The sequence below is a fragment of the Seriola lalandi genome, unplaced genomic scaffold (assembly GCF_002814215.2).
Source record: "Seriola lalandi dorsalis isolate HSWRI2012SDOR001 ecotype SW California unplaced genomic scaffold, Sedor1 jcf7180002054940, whole genome shotgun sequence".
Classification (NCBI taxonomy): Eukaryota; Metazoa; Chordata; class Actinopteri; order Carangiformes; family Carangidae; genus Seriola; species Seriola lalandi.
Window position 1 is genome coordinate 179,261 of NW_019525491.1, and position 18,103 is coordinate 197,363.

General features: G+C 40.6%; 2 protein-coding genes across 10 annotated transcripts in view; one reads left to right on the forward strand and one right to left on the reverse strand.

Moving 5' to 3' along the window:
• Positions 1-10,980, reverse strand: part of LOC111644671 (LIM and calponin homology domains-containing protein 1) — an 87,551-nt gene extending 76,571 nt beyond the window's left edge. For 6 of the 9 annotated variants that reach the window (XM_087170249.1, XM_023393615.2, XM_087170250.1 and 3 more), the window contains exon 1: positions 10,675-10,980. In XM_087170249.1, the coding sequence (XP_087026375.1) occupies positions 10,675-10,776 (102 nt within the window). In that variant the 5' untranslated portion in view covers positions 10,777-10,980. The remainder of the gene's footprint in view (positions 1-10,674) is intronic. The other 3 variants (XM_087170254.1, XM_087170253.1, XM_087170256.1) reach the window with 3 other exon arrangements.
• A 3,347-nt stretch (positions 10,981-14,327) lies between these two features.
• Positions 14,328-17,757, forward strand: LOC111644682 (transmembrane O-methyltransferase homolog). The gene is made up of 4 exons (XM_023393627.2): positions 14,328-14,531; positions 15,494-15,785; positions 16,751-16,947; positions 17,086-17,757. The coding sequence occupies exons 2-4, from the start codon at positions 15,524-15,526 to the stop codon at positions 17,428-17,430; spliced, it is 804 nt and encodes a 267-aa protein (XP_023249395.1). The 5' UTR covers positions 14,328-14,531; positions 15,494-15,523; the 3' UTR covers positions 17,431-17,757.
• The last annotated feature ends 346 nt before the right edge of the window (positions 17,758-18,103 follow it).

The window sequence follows — 18,103 nt, forward strand, 5'->3', positions numbered from 1 at the left end:
CGCAGGAGGAAGTGTGTGTAACACCTGATGTAATGTTTTCTCGACCGCTCATGCTCTTTTTCCAACAGAAAAAAAGTTTCAGACCTACACTGGTGAAAGCTGCCCATCACAACCTCAGCCTACCACTGCTGATAAATAAGTGGGATGAGAGCAGCACAGCATTACGTCATAGATATTTGCAAGAGAACAGCGCTGCACATTTCCCAGCTGGTCTAAGAACTTGGACCTGCGGCCTTTCAGTCAGACACCCATGAATCAATCAATAAATCTGAGTTAAACGGGAGGCATGCAAAGCGACCCACATTGCCTGTGAATAAGGGCAATCAATAAAGCGATGGCAGAAAACATGACAGAGGAAGTATGCCCTGTAATTATGGGTAAAGATTAGAGAACAGGCTTGTGACTGAAAGGTTTTGAGTCTCTTAACGGCTCGAGAAAATCTGTTCGGCGGAAGTGAAGGATTGTGCCGACTCTGAACAGTTACTGAGCCACAGATTTAAGGTACGGTTGCTTTTCTCCCTGTATCTACTCCAAAAGGCCGGTGGTGAATATTTTAGATAAACCTGATTAACTTACACTTCTATAGAGTTTCATCTGTCTGTTTCAATGCCATCTCTGGTTTGTGGCTGCTGCTTAATGAAAAGAAAAGCAGGACCTTCAAGTAAAAGTTAAAAGGCTTTAAATTCTATGGTTAGTTCAAAAGAACATTAGTAATAGAAACAACTCCGGGGGGTTTTCGGACATGCTGTGGCTTTGATGAGGAAGTAGCGCACCAAAACTGCAAGAAGACAGCATAATAAATTCTACTTCAACAGTGCCTTGTAGTGGCTTCATTTTTTTTTCTTTTAAAAAGTTATTGATGGTAGCGTCTTAATTGAAGCAGCTGCGGTTTGTGCAGACACCAACAGAAGCGAAGTTTCTTCGGCTCGCTAGCTTTTATTTTCCCCTTTCAATGTGTCATCATTATAACTAGAACAGGATTTAAGTTTCTTACATCCAGGGCGCTGAGGGTCTGATCTCACAGCAAGTGGTGCCCACATCTTAAAAAAGAAAAAGAAAGCCAACTCGGGAGGGAGGGAGCTCACAGGGGAAAAAAGGCAGAAAGATACAGACACAGTGATGCAGAGATACATGAAAAACATGCATATTGCAAGTCTAAGCCTCTTCTACTGTTACAGTGTAAGTAGGTCCAGATAAACGCATTCTCTACATGCTTCGAGTATCATTTTAAAGGCCGAACCAGCCAACCCTCGCAGTAATATGCGGTCGTCAGCCGTCAGTTACATTTCTTTTCAGAGTGAGCATTAGGTGTACTGGCTGATGTGGCAAGTAACAACAATTGTTAACAGCTTTCCTGCAGAGCAGCCCTGGCACACAGCCCACTGTACCTCCTTCATTCAGGTCCTTATTGTCTGCATGTGTGTTTCAGTCGTAGGCTACCTTTGGGGACAAATCTCTAAAAGACTAAAGTCCAGTTAATTGGGGACAAAGCTGATTTATTGAGTCAGTGGGTAAGGTTAGGGTTAAGGGTAGGGGGAGGTTAGTCTCTAGGAAATGAATGTGAGTTACCACAAAGTGTGATCTATGATAACGTGTGTGTGTGTGTGTGTGTGTCGCACAGCAGTTTGAGTGTCGGGCTGCCTCGCTCTCTCCTCCTTCAAAGCTCGTTTTCTCTTTCAGTGCATTAACACACACACACACACACACACACACACACACACACACACACACACACACACACACACACACACACAGCCAGAAAGTCAAAGGGACACCCAGACTGAGCAGCAGATATTTGCACCCGGTGGCTGTTTTATAATTTTATCCATCTATTCATCCACACGTAGTTATTTGCGAATACTTGGGAAGGCGCCGTCTTTTTTGGCCTTTTAGTTAACAGCAAATTTTGGCATCAGCATCATGAAGTCTCACTGTCAGTAAGCCTTTAACCGAAGGCTAGACAATATGACATCAAATCAATAGCGCAATTATTTCAAACCTTTATCTTGATTACAATTAATGAACGATTACATCCTGTTTCGTTTTTCGAGCCGTGCTCTTTTCATATCCAGCAACGTGATTGTGTTTCAAGAGATTAAACAAAGTGGTGGTGTTATCTTTGGTCACTGTCCATGTGGTGTTCACCACTGTCTGGGGGTCGTGACTGATAACACCCGATCAGGAGGCGAGGCAGGTGTCTGTTTATGTTTCAGGGGTTGAAAACTCTGGAGTAGTGTGGGCGCCTGGCGTAAATGCAAAAGGGATGCGTTTTAAAACTAAAACGTATTCATATGGATGTGTTTGCTCCCGTTTCATCCATATCATCAGCTTTACTTTGAGTGAACGCAGACTAAGTTGAACAGGGTGGAGGCACGTGACTGAACTTGAGGTAGTATTCTTTTAAGGGGACAGTTCATGAGCGCACGCACTGGGGAAATTATTAATCGAATTAACCAACATGAGCAAGATTAAGTCAGTGAGAGGTTATAAATGTCGGTTAACTGCCCTGTTACAAGTTATCTCATGAAGAAAGTCTGGCTTTAGTAAATCTGATCAAATGTTAATGTAAGAAAGACCAGAGAGGGCTTGTAAAATTCCCCTTATATTCTAGCAACTAAAGCATCCTTTCTATTTCAAGTTTATGATTTATGGTTTTTCATTAAGAGCCAAAAAAAACCTATTAGTAAACGCCTCCAACCATCCATCTTTAAAAATAAACAAAAATGAGCCATATTGATTACAATCAGTAAAAATACTAATGTTGTAGGAATGCTACTGTTTGTTTTAAGATGTCATCAACCTAACTGGATAGTGTTGCTTTAACCCAGTCCAGCGGCCGATTCTATTTGAATATATTTGGTTGTGAGATGAAGTATCGGCATATTTTACTAGATAACTTGGGCCATTTAGCTTTTCTTTTTCCTCCATGCTTCCGAGGAGCACAATTTATATGTGTGTGCTCCCCGTCAGCTGTGCCATCCACTTTGGCAGCTACAAACCTTTGAATATCCACTTTGCCATTATTGTAGGTGAACGGCAGCCAACAAATCCGCCGCTCCATCTGAAAGCTCCTTGAGATGAAGGGCATTATACAAATCAGCCACAGACCGGACACACGAGAACCTGATGTTGCCTCCGAGATCAGGTGCAGCAAATGGGGTAACAAGCCAACCCTGGTCATCACTGGCAAATTTTTCACTTCAAAACGACGAAACGTGATTCATGTTGAAAACACATGTACAGACGTGCACAGGGAGGGAGGGGGGCTAATCTCCCCATCTAGTTTGGTAATCCACCACATGATCACCTCTCACCCCAAACATGCGTGCGTGTTCATAAAGACCCATCTGGACCCAGACTGGCAGGCGTTTAATGATCACTGCATCATTTGTATTACTACTATATGGATTATTGTTGCTTGTCCAAACCTGCTCAAATACACAGAAAGCCTCTGATCATTTCTAACAAACTGTGGCCTCCCACAGCGCTCACAGGATTTAAAACGATAGGAGCAAGAGTATGAAAAAATAATTGTATTAGGGGGCTGGAATAGCAGAATACATGCGTGTAAATGAGAATCAATCTGCTAATCCCTTGTTCTTGCCTTTTCACTAATACCACTGTGTTCACAACACGCTGGCTCTTTTCCCTGCTTCACCAGGAGAGGACAGAAGGCTGCTGCTGAGATTAAGGAGATCATAACCACTGGATTAGCGAATAGCATCTTACTTTTGGGGATTTCTCATCTGTGTGAGTGGCTGAAGCTATACAGTGCTGATTTATGTGCTGGCAAAGAAGGCAGGTAGGTTTAAATCATATTATAACAGCTATATCTTTCTGTAGTGCATTAGCTCAGATGAGCAGAATATGTATGGTTATGTTGTGAGCTCTGTGATCAATAGTCCTTTGGATGCTCGGTGTAGGCAGTATAAATGACAAAGTACTGAGGCTATGGCTAACAAAGCTAACTTGAAAAAGGGGTTTTGAGTGGTTTTTCAACATCATCATTCGCTGCATTTTTTGCTGTTGAAGAATGCAAAACAGAATAAATCTGGGTCAGAGAAAAGATCTGTGCACTGAACTGATATCTCTTACAAAAATTATTCAAAAGAGCATCTTTTCATCAAAGACAGTCAGGTCAAATTGACAATGACTGATCGCTTATCATGAATGAATGAACAGATGACACATGTACAAGCTTTGTGGATATGTATTCTCTACACTCTGACAGTCGACTGTTTGTCAAAAGCTTTTCAATTACTACAAATTCCTAGGTATTTAAATGTGTTTGAAAGCTGCTGCCTCTATCTTATAAGATATTATTAAAAAGGACTCTACTTAACTACAACGATAAACACACAAACAGATGTCAACATGTAGCTGTGAGAGCAGAGAAACCAAGCAAGAGACACGAGCGGCTGAAATGAATCATGTCCATGTTTCAACTTAATTCTCATCCTGGAATAATACACTTAACTGTGGACTCTAAGCTCATCACTCAAGTGGCACAGTCAATGATAGGGGGGGTTGTGGTAGACCATGGATTTCCAGCTCCTCAGAGCATTAAGGTGAGTGATGAGGGGGACATCCTGCACCCTCTTTTGACAGACACTTTCTTCTAAAATTACATTCTTCCATGGCTTGTAGTCATAGCAGTGCATCTGACAAGAAAGCTCGGCACTTAACACATCAGTCCACTCTGTAGGAAAGAATGAAAATGCCCCCAACTGGGAATGACATCACGGAACGACTCAGGAACGAATACATGCAGAGAGGCTGCAGATCTTTCTATGTATATGAAACTGGCTTTCCAAAACAGCCCGGGGCCAAAAACAGAGAGAGGTGTGGTATTGCATTTCAAAAGATGTTGCTGATGTGATATCCAACAAAGATAAGAGTCCATACCAGTGCAGATTCAGAATATTTACATCTTATACTCCAGTTATGAAGCTCATCTTCTTATTATGAGTGTCACTCACAGACATTTTGACAGCACAAACGGATAGTGATGAATGTGCATTAGCTTCAGTGGGATTGACCATCTGACCTTTTGGTTAGGGGGCCTGTTGCTAAACACCAGGCTATCATGACCCTCTTTGAAAATCAGACAGGAGACGGTGATCGTTTCCTTTCCCCATTTGTCTTCACCAGCAGCAAGTGTGCAGCAAAAAATAAAAATGTTATTCAAAAAGTACTTTGTATAATCTTATCACAACTGCAACACAGGCTATTCATGGCATGATGAATGCCAATCACAGCTTCAGTTCAATTTCAGGGAATGTGTATCAGCTGGTGCCAAATTTAAGATGGTCTGATCAGTAAAACACCAACATTATTTGTTATTCCAAGGGGAACACGGAGAAAAAACATGTATTGCTAAAGGCTGGAAAATTACTCACACTCACTTTCTCTTTCATTTTAACAGAGATAAACAAACAGATAAACACTCCATCTGGATGTCTTGTTCCACATACACCTCCAACAGCAAATTCTACCCAATCTGACCCAATCACAAAACCCAAATGCATCTATATCCACGCCAAACTAGGCACACAGAAATGTGGCGAGATGGTATATTGTTCTTACAGGGTGTGAGGATCATCATCAGTGTCAAAAACTCTCTTCTTGGCAAAGATTATCCTCTTTCTTTCTTTGTTTTACCATTTCCTTGGCTTTGTTCATTGTTTCCTGGCTGTTTCACTCAAAGTTTCCGTGGCAAACACCAGGAGCTGTCATCAAGTCTGGTCCCATCTGGCACTTTCGCCTGATGAACTGTAGCTCATTCCAGTCACATTAAGTTGGCTCTCATTGTCAGTATTTCACTGAAATCAATCATCATGCAAACATGTTTGGCAATGTAGTCCGCTGCCTGTTGGATGTTTTCCACTGCGCCTTTGCACAACACTTAATACATGACTTATTGTTTAAAAAATTTGTTTTTCTGATTCAGTTATGACTTAAAAGAATAACAAATGCTGACACAGGATTGGATACTGGCTGCAACTGTGTTTTTGTATTAGTGAGTAAATATTTTTTTGTATGTATTGACTTCAGGTTTTGGCGATGTGCAAGATTTCGTATCTCGATACAGTCGAGCTCAAATATCGCGATATACGATATTGTGGAGCGGCAGTTCAAACTTCAATTTTTCACAAGGTACAATGTACAGAAAGCAGAGCAGTGAAATGTGGGTCAGACTTGGCAGCAGGGCAGACTGTACATAACTGCAAAAAATATATATGTATATATTATGAAAAATATTGCTATTACAGCCCTGCACACATATCAAAAATACCTGTGTCGGGATAAAATAATGTGTACATACTGTGAAAAGCAGAGTGAAGATTAAATCTCCACTCACAATAATATCTCTCACTGAAGAGACAATTTACAAACAAGGATCAATCTGTTGACTTGACTGCTTCACAGGATGATATCACTGGAATGATATCAGCCATTGATATGCAGATGTTATCACTTCTTCTTTCAGGCATGTCACGATGCAACTTCGTGTTAATCACAGGCCGCTGAACATGCCGTGACTTGGAGGTGTTGGGATTTCAGCGATAGAGAAAGTCAGAAATATACTGTGACAATACAGAACTAATAGAGAAGAGACTCCGAACAAGTTGAGACAAGCGCTGAAAAAAACACAGACGTCTTGCCGAGAAATATTATTTATATTTTCGAAACATAACGCAAGCTTTAACGTGCTTAAACATAGGTGGAGTGCCATCTACAGATACCTGACTTCCCATGTAACAACACAAAAGCCAAAGAAATTATGTGCATATGTGTGTGTGTGTATCTCCAACCATCTTAATTTGTCAATATTCTATTTCTAAATTATGATTATTTGATTTAACTATGACAGATCTGAAACGAATGGGCGATCATTAATCAATTAGTCAATTGAGAGGCGACTGTTACTATCTTGATAATGGAGTAATTGTTTCAGCTGTTTATCGAGCAAAAACAGTGAACAATGATAACATTTCTCAGACAAGAAATCAAGATAAACTGCACAACTAAGTTAAAGTACAGAGACAATCCAAGATGACCTGCCCTTCGTTGCAGAGATGCAGCAGTTTTAGAAAAGCCTCAGTTTTAAATCATATAGTATTAACTTCTCTGGCAACACGACCTAATTGCAAGTCTATTAACCTTCATTTGTTATTTTACACTGCTTTTACTGAGTGAGATTGACTCCTCAAAGAAAACCGGCAACCAACATGAAACACTTCAGCAACTTAATCTTTTGTATTTGGCTTTACGTAAACTGACAAAACATCTTATTACACCCCACTGGATGTGAAACTGGATTTACAAGTTTTCTGTTCCATAATTAAAAGTTATTTAATTTCTTCTAATACATACTTCATTTCTATTCATCAGGAATGTTTTTCCTACAGAAATGTCTTTAATTATAACAAGGCAAGTGATGAAAATACTCAGCTCTGACTGAGTTATTGTCTCACAGTTATGCTTTGATATGAATTTGCCAGCGGCACAACAGTTCCCAACCATCACTGAGAAGAAAGCCAATTCATCAAACCACCAAGGTGTGTTCTGAGAAAAGACCCAGTCAGATCATCTCTTTGGGTTTCCGTCCACGCAAAAACACCCCGTGGCTACGTGACACAAATCAATCAAGCTCACCAACTGAGGGTTTTCCACAACTCATCAAAGGACCAGTCAGACTCCTCTGAAGTTCATAAGAGCCTTAACTCCGTCATTAGCCACTGCGTTACTAACGACACGGTGAGAGGAAGCAGCCATAGAGGAAGTACTGAGTGCAGGTGTGAACGCTTCATATCAAGTTTTTGAATGCTATTTGTGTGAGCTTGGTTCCCATGGTGACACATTTTAGAGGACTCATTTCTAATTGGAAGATAAGAGCTTGCTGCTTTGTAAGAAGAAAAATTAACAAAACTTGAAGATCCAGCAAACTTTTCCTTCTCTGTAATATTAAATCTATCTATGTTTCCTCATCTAGCAAAGCCATTTAAGTGCAAATAATCTCATGAATGAAAGAAAGATAAACATGATGCAAAGGAAACAGCCTACTTCTCATTTGTAAGTAATTTCCAGTGCCATCTTTGTCCATGATGCAACATGTGTCAAGGATTACTTTTGATATATTATAAATGCATGTCAGCCTGGTAATTCAGGACACGTCCGTTTACCGTTACAGTGGTGCTACAGCAAGGAAAAGGATAAAATCCAACACTGAACTATAAATCAGTTCCTACCCCGGATGCAACTGTGGCAGGACCACCAGAACATGTCGACAGAGAAGCATAAATCTGATTTTCAACAGCAGTCTTACGGGTCCCTATGTGATCAGTTAGTGCACAGCTGAGCTCAGATTATTCTCACCTGACAAAACAAACCTCAAAGTTAATAGAAAAAAAAAAAAATCAACCCAAGCAAACTTGGTATGAACAGGCCCTAAAATATCACCAGGAGGTGATCAAACACGCCCCTGCAATACAAGCCTATGCTATGCAATTGTTTTCTTCTATTTGAGCTATACGTCTTCTTGATTAAGTATTTTAATAAAGCACATATGAGTCTTAGTTTCTCCCATGACACAGTAGATATAAGATTAACAGGTGCAAGTATTGTTAAAAGCAAACAGCACAAATCTAAAAACATGAGAATAAAAGACAGGCAAAGGCAGGTGATTGGCTGACGATGTGCACAACACCAGAAACACAGGTCTCCACTGTATCTTTGCATGTTCTGATTAGTCACCTGCAATAGATGGCAAACAGAGGATGTGTTGTTCTAACCTCTAGCCTCAAGTCCTGACACCTTATATGACACAGCAGTTGAATATAAGCAGTCAAAACCCGGCCACTGGGTTGCTGACTGAGGCTTTTTGTTCATCTGTTCATTGAGGAACCAGTGACCTGTCTCTGGTTCCCTGAGGTGACTGAAGGACCATCGCCAGGTGTGTATAGGTAATGAAATCAGTCCCCATGGGGAAAGGGGTGATAGAAGAACAACAACACAGGAGCGGTATCAGTTCCCTTCCACCTTTTCAGCTCTCAGCCCCGAGCTGCCTCTGAGATTCTAGGTCAGTAGTGACTTTTTAAAAGATGTGATATGGGCCTCCCAGGAGTTTGGTGCTGCTAAATAGGCCTGTAATGGCCTCTGACACCATTAAAGGAGGATCTGTCATTCGTAACACGACTTTAAGATGTAATATACTTGCATATTAACACACTTCAGGCTACTAGGAAGATTTTAAAAGTTGAAAATATCCATAAACTCAAATCTTAAACTAGATGTATAAAGAAAACACATGTTTTTACAGACTCTGCCTTCTTATAATACAGAGGCAGCGTGTCAAGTTGTAGCAATGAGAAATCTGACTATTTGATGCATTAAAAATAGATGGGTAAACGGTAGATGGAACAATCCGACCAATACAAATGCAGCTGATAGCGATATGCAGGGACAACAATATGGCTTAGCCAGTACCACTGTCTTATATTTCACCCATTCATGCTGGTTAACGCAGGTGCTACACAGGGAAACCTGTCAGACATGCCTGATTTGAAGTATTTACCTGATTCTGCGGTTTATCTTACATTTATATTAAGTGACACACCTGACATTTGTGAATGGGTCTTGAACCTCTCAGTTAATTTAGGCTTTCCACGGTGCTTTATCAAACGTCTATCAACAATCAGGGCGATAACATTCGTGACAAAACACAGCATGACAGTAAAATACATATAAGGAAATAAGTGGAAATAGAAAAGATATACTGCCTGTTGGGGGGGGGGCTCCTTTACAGAGGCCCCATAATCCCTACCAATGCCCCTGCTACACTGAATCACAGTGGGTTTAAAATCAGATTTTTAAGCCTTTATGTAAACCTACAAAGTGGAGACTACATTCTACCAGCGTGCCAGAGATAATCAGCCAGTTTGACCAGCGGACAGCTCACTGCAGGATGACAAAGTCAAATGCAATGGGGGCTGGCAAGTGTCGTGATTGAAATTCTCCCAGAACAAAACCTCATTTGTGTGATTGTTCACCAGGCTCGCAATGAGGCAAAAATCCATTCCACATGATGCATTCATTGTTTTCAGCCAAACATGCACCAGGCCCCACAGTAGCCACAGCTACTGTACAATGGCCCTCACCAAAAAACAACTGAAAGCCTGCTGCAATATTCAGGAGGGTCCCTACAAAAATGTGCACTATCCTATTAGGAATATTATGGCAGGACAGCTAGGTTATGTCATTACAGGTAGAAATGTGTAGCTCTCTGTTTCTGGGTAATATTAACTATGTACGGACTTTCTAAGACACAAGTTAACGGAGGAATGTTACACTAAAAAAAGATTACAACACGAATAAATTCAGCATATTTGCCACAAACACACCAGCAAGCGACACTGTAACCCATCTCAGGAACTTCATACGAATAAAACTGGGATTTTCGCCGGAATCTGAGTCAGATATTTGCTGTTTGAGTCACCTTTCAACAGGTGACGAAGCAATAAAACCCAAACTGCCGTTTAGAGGAGACGGCGCTGCAGATACAGGTTGCAAACCCAGTAACTAAGGGCCACACAATTACAACAAAACACCTGCGGGTGGAAGGGAAGCAGGGTGCTGGGGAGTTCACACAGTATTTGGTACTCAGTCACTCACCTCTATCCATTTCTGCGCCTCTTGAAACGCGGAGTCTGCGGCCGACTCGGGCACAGGGTGATGCTGATGAGACTGTCCTATGTCTGCAACCGGACTTGCCATTGGCGTAGAAGCTCAGGTCTTCAAGTATTAAAGCCTGTAAAAAAAAAAAAAAAAATGTGTAAAAGCAGCTCAGAGCCGCGGTATTCCACCGAAATTAGCCGTGAACCGTGTCAGTCAGCCCGCTCTCCTCCTCCGTCGGTTGTAGGTGTTGCAGCAGCAGCAGCAGCAGCAGCAGCAGCACCGGCGAGGCACACGAACCAGTTGCTGCTCTCCGGTGTCGCTCCTGTCGGCGTCTGTGGGCACACAACCAGCGTCAAGTCAGCCAGAGGCACGTGCACGGCTTCCTGTGTGAGCGTTCAAAATAAAAGTTTTTATGGCGGACCATCCTGCATTATTGAGGACATTCAAAAATGACATTACGTTACTAATAAGAATAATAATGCTGCTACTACTAATAATAATAATCACAATTATTATTATGATTATTGTAATATTATTAGTGAGTATTATTAATTAACAAACATTAATTATTACTTGTTAATAATAATCATAATTATTATCATGATTATTATAGCAGCCATAAGGGCCAATATAATACATAAAAGTGCAATAAAACAACATAAAAAACTGTTTTTAACAAAAACATAGAAAGGTATTACAACAACTCCTGCTCTTCCTGACCATGTGCAAACTTGCACTTTTTCATGTACATATCGTGTGTATTGTGTGTATTGTATTTATTAGTGTATATTTGGTGTATTTTTTATGTATATTTCCATAGATGTTTATTCTATAGATGTTTATTTTTCTGCTGTGGTAAATGAATTTCCCAGTTGTGGGATTAATAAAGTTAATATAATCTAAAAAAGAATAAAAGGAACATACATTTTTCCAGTACGGTTCTGAAGTATTATTTTGAGCTACACAAAACTTCTACTTAAACAAGGCAAACATTGTACTTTATATTCCTGTACCTACATTTATGTGACAGCTTGAGTTAGGCTAGTGTAGCTTGTAATATTTTTCATACAAAACATACTATCAGCCTCTTAAATATGATCCATTGTTGAGTGAGCCAAAGTGAAAATCTGAGAGTGGAGTAAGAATATTCCAATATATTTTCAAGACAATTTCAAATGTAAACCTGATTCCTGTTTCACATTTCTTTTTCCTGTGCAGCAACCTGCCTCATTCTGTCTTGTTTAAAGCTGCAGACTCTGCTCTCTGGGCCCATTTTTAAACAAATATAAAATAACACTTGGTATTGCAGTATACACTAGGTAATGGAGATGAAGGCAATATAACTCTACAAGCTTCCCAGGCAGATATCACACCGGAAGAGAAGAAGGAAAGTACAGTGCAAGATAACAACACCTGGCCTTTCCAGGTGTTGTTACAAGTGCGGATGCAGCAACAGGTGTACTGCGACTTATGGAAAACAACACTAGGTAAAAACTAGTCCTATGGTGCTGGAGAGAGAGGCCTTTTACACCTGTGCCTGTCTGCGTACATGGTCAAGGACTGAGCTCAAATGTGTAATGAACCGCTCACCTGCTTCCAAGTAAAATGAATAACTACATTTATTACATGTACCACAAACGCTAAGGCACAGCAAACATAAGGCACATCGAGCAACAGAGAATGCGAGGGAGGGAGACAGAGAAGCTGCGGTAACTGGTATGCTAAAGAAACTAGCAGATTTGATTAGCATGTAAACATTACAACCGCTAGCAGCTGGAAATGAGACAATACGCACCTGAGTAAAGCAATAAGAGCCCTGTTGAGAAATAAAGTGTCTGTCCACTGAAACGGAGAGCTCTGACATCTCTTGGGCTTTTAATTTGAAACAGTTACGGGACTTGTTTGGTTCATATTAATGTGTAATACAGTAAATTTAACGTGTCTTTTCATACAAGCATGTCTCAAATAAAGGCCGGTTACCTTCTGCAGTTTAGGGGAATAAAGGCACTAATCACCCCTGTAAGTAAGGTAAAACGTCAACGCCCTCCAATTACGTCATAGAAACTCTTCGCGCCAAAACATTTTTGAATGAGCAACGGCCAATCGGAAAAGTCCAGTATTTGAGCGACCAATGGTGTGACTCCATCAGTCAGTCAGTCAGTCACGTGCAAACCTAGTGTGTATGAAACCACGCCCACTATCGTACGACTTGTTTTAATGGGGGGAAAAAAATACAAGCGTTTTGCGCGCGGAAGTTCTCGGATGTAGCTATCTGGCCCGTGGCCGGTCCAACCAAAAATATATATAAAGAGAATAAAAGATACACGCAGATGTATGGATATTTTTGCACTTGAGACAGATCACAAGGGACAAGTTTAAGACAACCAAAAGCCAGTATGCAAAGGGTGCCACAGAGCATTTCAAATGAAAGGAGGACACACCTCAAACTTATCGACAGGAAACCGGATCAGTACACATAATTCAGGGTAAGTGAATTTCAGTTAACTTTATATTAACAATATTGGTCATGTCCTGAAATGTTACCATCATTGTTTGTGAACTGCAGTAGCTGTCATTTCTTGTAGCAACTCCACACACAACGTTCACCGAGGCTAACGTTAGCTTGTTTAGGCTAATTTAGCTACAGCTCATAACGGTGCTAATAATGTCAGTGGGCTCCCGTCGTTACAGTTTCTGTCTTTTAAACTATACCGCTGAATTTTTGAATGTCATTTTTTTTGGCTGGCCATTGGCTTTCATTCCTCCAGCCATATTTAAGGCTCTTATTTTGGTTGTAAACCTCACTGTCATGCTGGTAGTAATCCAGCGGTTGTTGGCTAACTTGACACAGCCGGACTGACATGACCTGCACACCGCAGTATGATTCGCTTCAATGGCCAAAAATACACAGAGCAGCGCCGCTCCACCACCAGCCAATGAGGGCAGCGACACACTGGGGATCTCACACCCACTTTCACTATATGGGGCAAGCGACAGAGCAGAGAGTTCACTGATTTACAGCAAAGGCACACAAAGCTGAGGTTCACCCGTGACCTCTACGGATAACAATTAACTAAATGATACTAATTAGAAAATGTATTTATATTTGTCAATCAATGTATTTTCATACTTTCATAAGTTTGATTCTGGTATCGGTCTAAATTATGGTTTCTGTGGTTTTTGTTGTTCTGAAAAGAAAAATAATTAAGCTGCTAAAAAGTTTGGCAAACTAAGTTCAGCTGGGTTACACTCCACCAGACCTATACAAGAAGATTAATAATGACATTGTTAACATTAAAATCTTTACAGGCTTTTCTGGTCAAGATGGTAAAAACCTTTTTTGATTTGCCATCCTATTTTTTAGTAGCCCTTTGCATCAGAAAATTCCTCTAATAGCCATTGGCTATTAGTTGATATCTCCTTCTATATCTTAGGAAGCCTTTAGGTTAGATGATGCCACTCAATACGTTTCCAGGGCGTGCAGACACCCAGTATTGCCCACAGGGTTGCTGATATTCTTGCATCTTTGCTGACCTCTTGGGGAAAAATGCAGCACTACTGAAAAGCAGCAGCAGGAGGAGCTTTCCAACACAGGACTACTGTGTGTATCCAGCAGTTGCCACACCTCTCTCCTGTCTCTCAGGCGTCCACTTCCTGGATACTACAAACAGTTTAGTGTGGTTTTCCTTCACATTGATTTTTCTCCTGCAGGTTTCTCTGTGTCAAAGAGAAAATCATGGTCTGTTCTTCAGCAGTCCTACTGTTATCATATGTTGGTCACATGCTTGACTTACCGGAGTGATAGTCCCACCTGTGTTTGACAGGACACACTCTGAACCTTGACGAGCAGCTTGGCAAGTACCATTACCATTGTGTTATTACTTCTGTGTCAAATTTCTTTATTTGTTAAAATGGCTTGGTAAGCTATTAGAATACCAAGAGTATCTAAACACTATTAACTACACATGTTTATTAATACCAACATTGTGACAAAGTTATAAAAGCTATTTTTATATTTATTTCAAGATCCAGTTAAGGGTCTGTTTTGATTTTTTGAAACAAGCTTGTTCCATTGTGTCATGTTTGGTTTGATACCAAAAGTATGGTCTTGGTTGTTTATGGTCCCAGGTGCCTGTGAAACTATTTAACTTATGGAACCAAAAAGATTTATATTCATCTCGCAAAACAATGTTTTAATATGCAAAGGAAAATGCAAATGAAACACAATTTGGCAAACTCTTGGTGTGATGTATTGTCATGCATTTATTACACTTTATTACATGTAAAAACAGAGTGGCTAATCACTCAAAAGTATGGTTGAGAGTCTGCAGGTTTTTTCTCATTCAGGGAGAGCCCTTGCTGTAGAGTTTGACTGATAGAAACAACTGACCACATTTAGCCAGCAGGGGGTGCCAGAGGCCAATGTTTTTCTAATTTTTCTACAAATAAATAGTAAAATATTACAACACTCTAACAGGTGTTTTGACAATTTAAGCTTTGTGTTTACTCAGTATCAACTGCTGCTATATGCCTGTCCAAATCAGCTAAAAAGAAATGTAAAACTGTGATGTACCTTATCATTTATGGCAGCATTAATCTGCTTAAAATAAAGATGGTTTTCTTGCTGAAATAATATTCCAAGAATCAGAGGTTGGATTGAACAGGAACCAGAATCAATAAGCTAAAATTGATTATCAAAATGGTACTTGCTAAAATTAAATGATAACCAATATGTCACTCTGAAAGAGGCATTTGAACCCAATCAAATGCCTGATTTCCACAAACTGATCTCAGCTTCTCTCTGTTTAATCCACAGGTTTTGAGGTTTCTGACTCAGCTCATTCAAATGTGGCTGATTGCTGTTTCTGTCCCGCTGCTCTCTGCCGTCATCATCATTGTGGTATCCGGCCGTTGTTGTGACAAGGTTTCCATGCTGTGGCATCGAGCTCTGGCCTGGGCACTGAGGTTGGTGCGAGGGAGAGTGTGTGTGAGGAGCACCCATGCCTTTGTGTTCTCAGAATGCACCCACGGCAAAGTTGACAGTGTCCTGGAGACCTTTGACCTTTATGCTGAAACACACCCCTCTTTATGCATTGGTCCAGAGACTGGTGAGTTAGCCCTGGACTCTTTATTGTATTATTTAACTGTTCAGTGCCCTACCAACGTTAAATAGCTACTAAAACAGTTGTAAAATTACTGAGAAACAAAATCAAGTGTAATCATGTGACCATCTCTGCTGCAGGGACATGATTAAAGGAGTAGCACAGATGAAACTAATGTTGCTGATATTAGTGATTTGCTGTTGACGAAGCTTCCTGAAAGTGGCGCTCTGTCCTTTTCCTTTTTATCTAGTGTTGCTGAACTCAGACTGCTCACACCGACTGTCCATTCGTTCCTTTGTTTTCCCATGCAGTGTTTAGAACAGCAGTGGTAATGTGTGCAGTGGCTATATGTTGAACCACTAGTTAATTAAGGTAAAAGAAAAATGATCATTTAAAGATGCTTCATGAAAAAGCCACAAATCATTAATCTGGAACTATGGAGATTTGCTTTAACATCAGCGACTGAAAAGTGACTTTACATTAGACATCTTTCTCCATCTGCATCGGTCTTAACCTCCAAGCATGATATCAATAATATTAATAATACTGACAATTCTGTGATTTATTCTAATTACTTTGTTCTGCCCACGAGCAGTTTGGTAGAAAATCGTTAGATGAGGAAACTGCTGCTCCCGTGTTCACAGTATATCAACCTGTATTCTTCATTGTGTCATCCACTCCCCGCCGTTTAATAATCCTTACCTTTAAATTAAATAATCAATCTTGTTGACATTCCAGATCAGTAATTAGTCACAAACACAAAATGAGTATGGAAAGTTTTACCACAATGGAACATAAGAAGTGAGTCAGTCCAGTGTTTTGTCAGGAAAGACGCATTATACATCGTATACTGCTCCAAATTCCACATCCATCGCACAGCGGCATCTATTTATGATGCAAGATGACAACCACACTCCCTTTAGTCTAAGCCAACAGAGAAATTAACCTCAGGCTCGTTTTTGTTGATTCAGGCGAGGTGTTGGATGAAGTGGTGAGGCGTGTCCGTCCCTCCCGGGTGTTGGAACTGGGGATGCACTGTGGCTACACCTCAGTCCGCCTGCTGCGCCTGCTGCCCCCTGCTGGCAGGCTGATCACAGTGGAGCTGGACCCACTCACAGCAGAGCTAGGAGAGGAAATCATACTGGTGGCCGGCTTCAAACACTCTCAGGTACAATCGGGGATGATCACCACAGCCTAATGAAAAGATAGTGTGGAAAACACAAACAGGAAATGATCGTAAACAGGAAACCAACATCTCACTGAGAGATTTTAACCTGCTTTCCTTCACTTTTCTGATCCTCTTCAGTTCCAGGTGTTGACGTCTAGCTCAGCAGAGGCCATACCAACATTGCGTTCATTTCTGGAGCCTGATCAAAAGACCAGTGAAGGCTTCAACCTGGTGCTAATGGACCACGATCCCCAGCAGTACCTTCCAGACCTGCTGGCTCTGGAGAGAGAAGAGCTCCTCTGCCCCTCCGGCTGCTCCATCCTTCTGATCAGCAGGAAAACAAGAGCCGAAGACCTCAGAGAAATCCTGGATCACGTCAGACTGAGAGCAGACCGCTGCAGCATCAAGACAGAGCTTCGGAGTATGGTGGAAATCTCCTACCAGAAGGAAAGCGGTAATGTTGAATGTGATAACAAAATCTAAACATGTTGGTGTGTGATTTTAGTTTGTGTTAACCAATAGTATTAAATACTTCCAACCAAAACTAAACTACTTATTTTTCTCAGTTGACTCAATGAAAAAAAAAACTAGAATAAAATATTTTTTATCTCTCTCTTCCACAAAGTTTGATTCAAAGTCATTAATACTAATTAGTGATATGTGTTACAGTATTTCCAAGTTAAACAACATGCTGTGACATGTGCAGTTAAACTGTTCATACAAAGTTCATCTACTTTATCCTTCAGGTTATTATATGGCAACTGAATGAAAAAGCAAAACAATTAAACACATTAAAGGTTCAAAAATTCACTTGTTTGTATTACTGAGAAAATCCCAAAGATGATGACTTCTCACAACTGAAGCAACAAAAAGCAAATGACTAGATGTAGAGCACAGAGTAACCACTTGATGGCGCACTCTGCTTTTGAAAAGAATAGACTCTCAAGACCTTGAACTTGGTTTGACAAGGCAATCCTTTAAAGGAAAATGCCACCTATTTTAAGAACTTTAACGTTCTTTAACGCCCAGAAAACACTAGCAAAACATTTTCTTTTGATACAAACAGGACAATCAACCTTTTGAATTGTCTGATTTTTTTCATTATAAGGTAGGTGATCCTCAGCTGTCCTGCTCTAACACACGCTCCCTCTCGTCC

What these genes read in the sequence shown, in the direction of transcription:
- LOC111644682 (XM_023393627.2), top strand. Translation starts at nt 15,524, where the DNA reads ATGTGGCTGATTGCTGTTTCTGTCCCGCTGCTCTCTGCCGTCATCATC. An exon ending in ATGCATTGGTCCAGAGACTG is followed by an intron (nt 15,786 to 16,750) that starts GTGAGTTAGCCC and finishes TTGTTGATTCAG; the next exon opens with GCGAGGTGTTGGATGAAGTG. An exon ending in CCGGCTTCAAACACTCTCAG is followed by an intron (nt 16,948 to 17,085) that starts GTACAATCGGGG and finishes GATCCTCTTCAG; the next exon opens with TTCCAGGTGTTGACGTCTAG.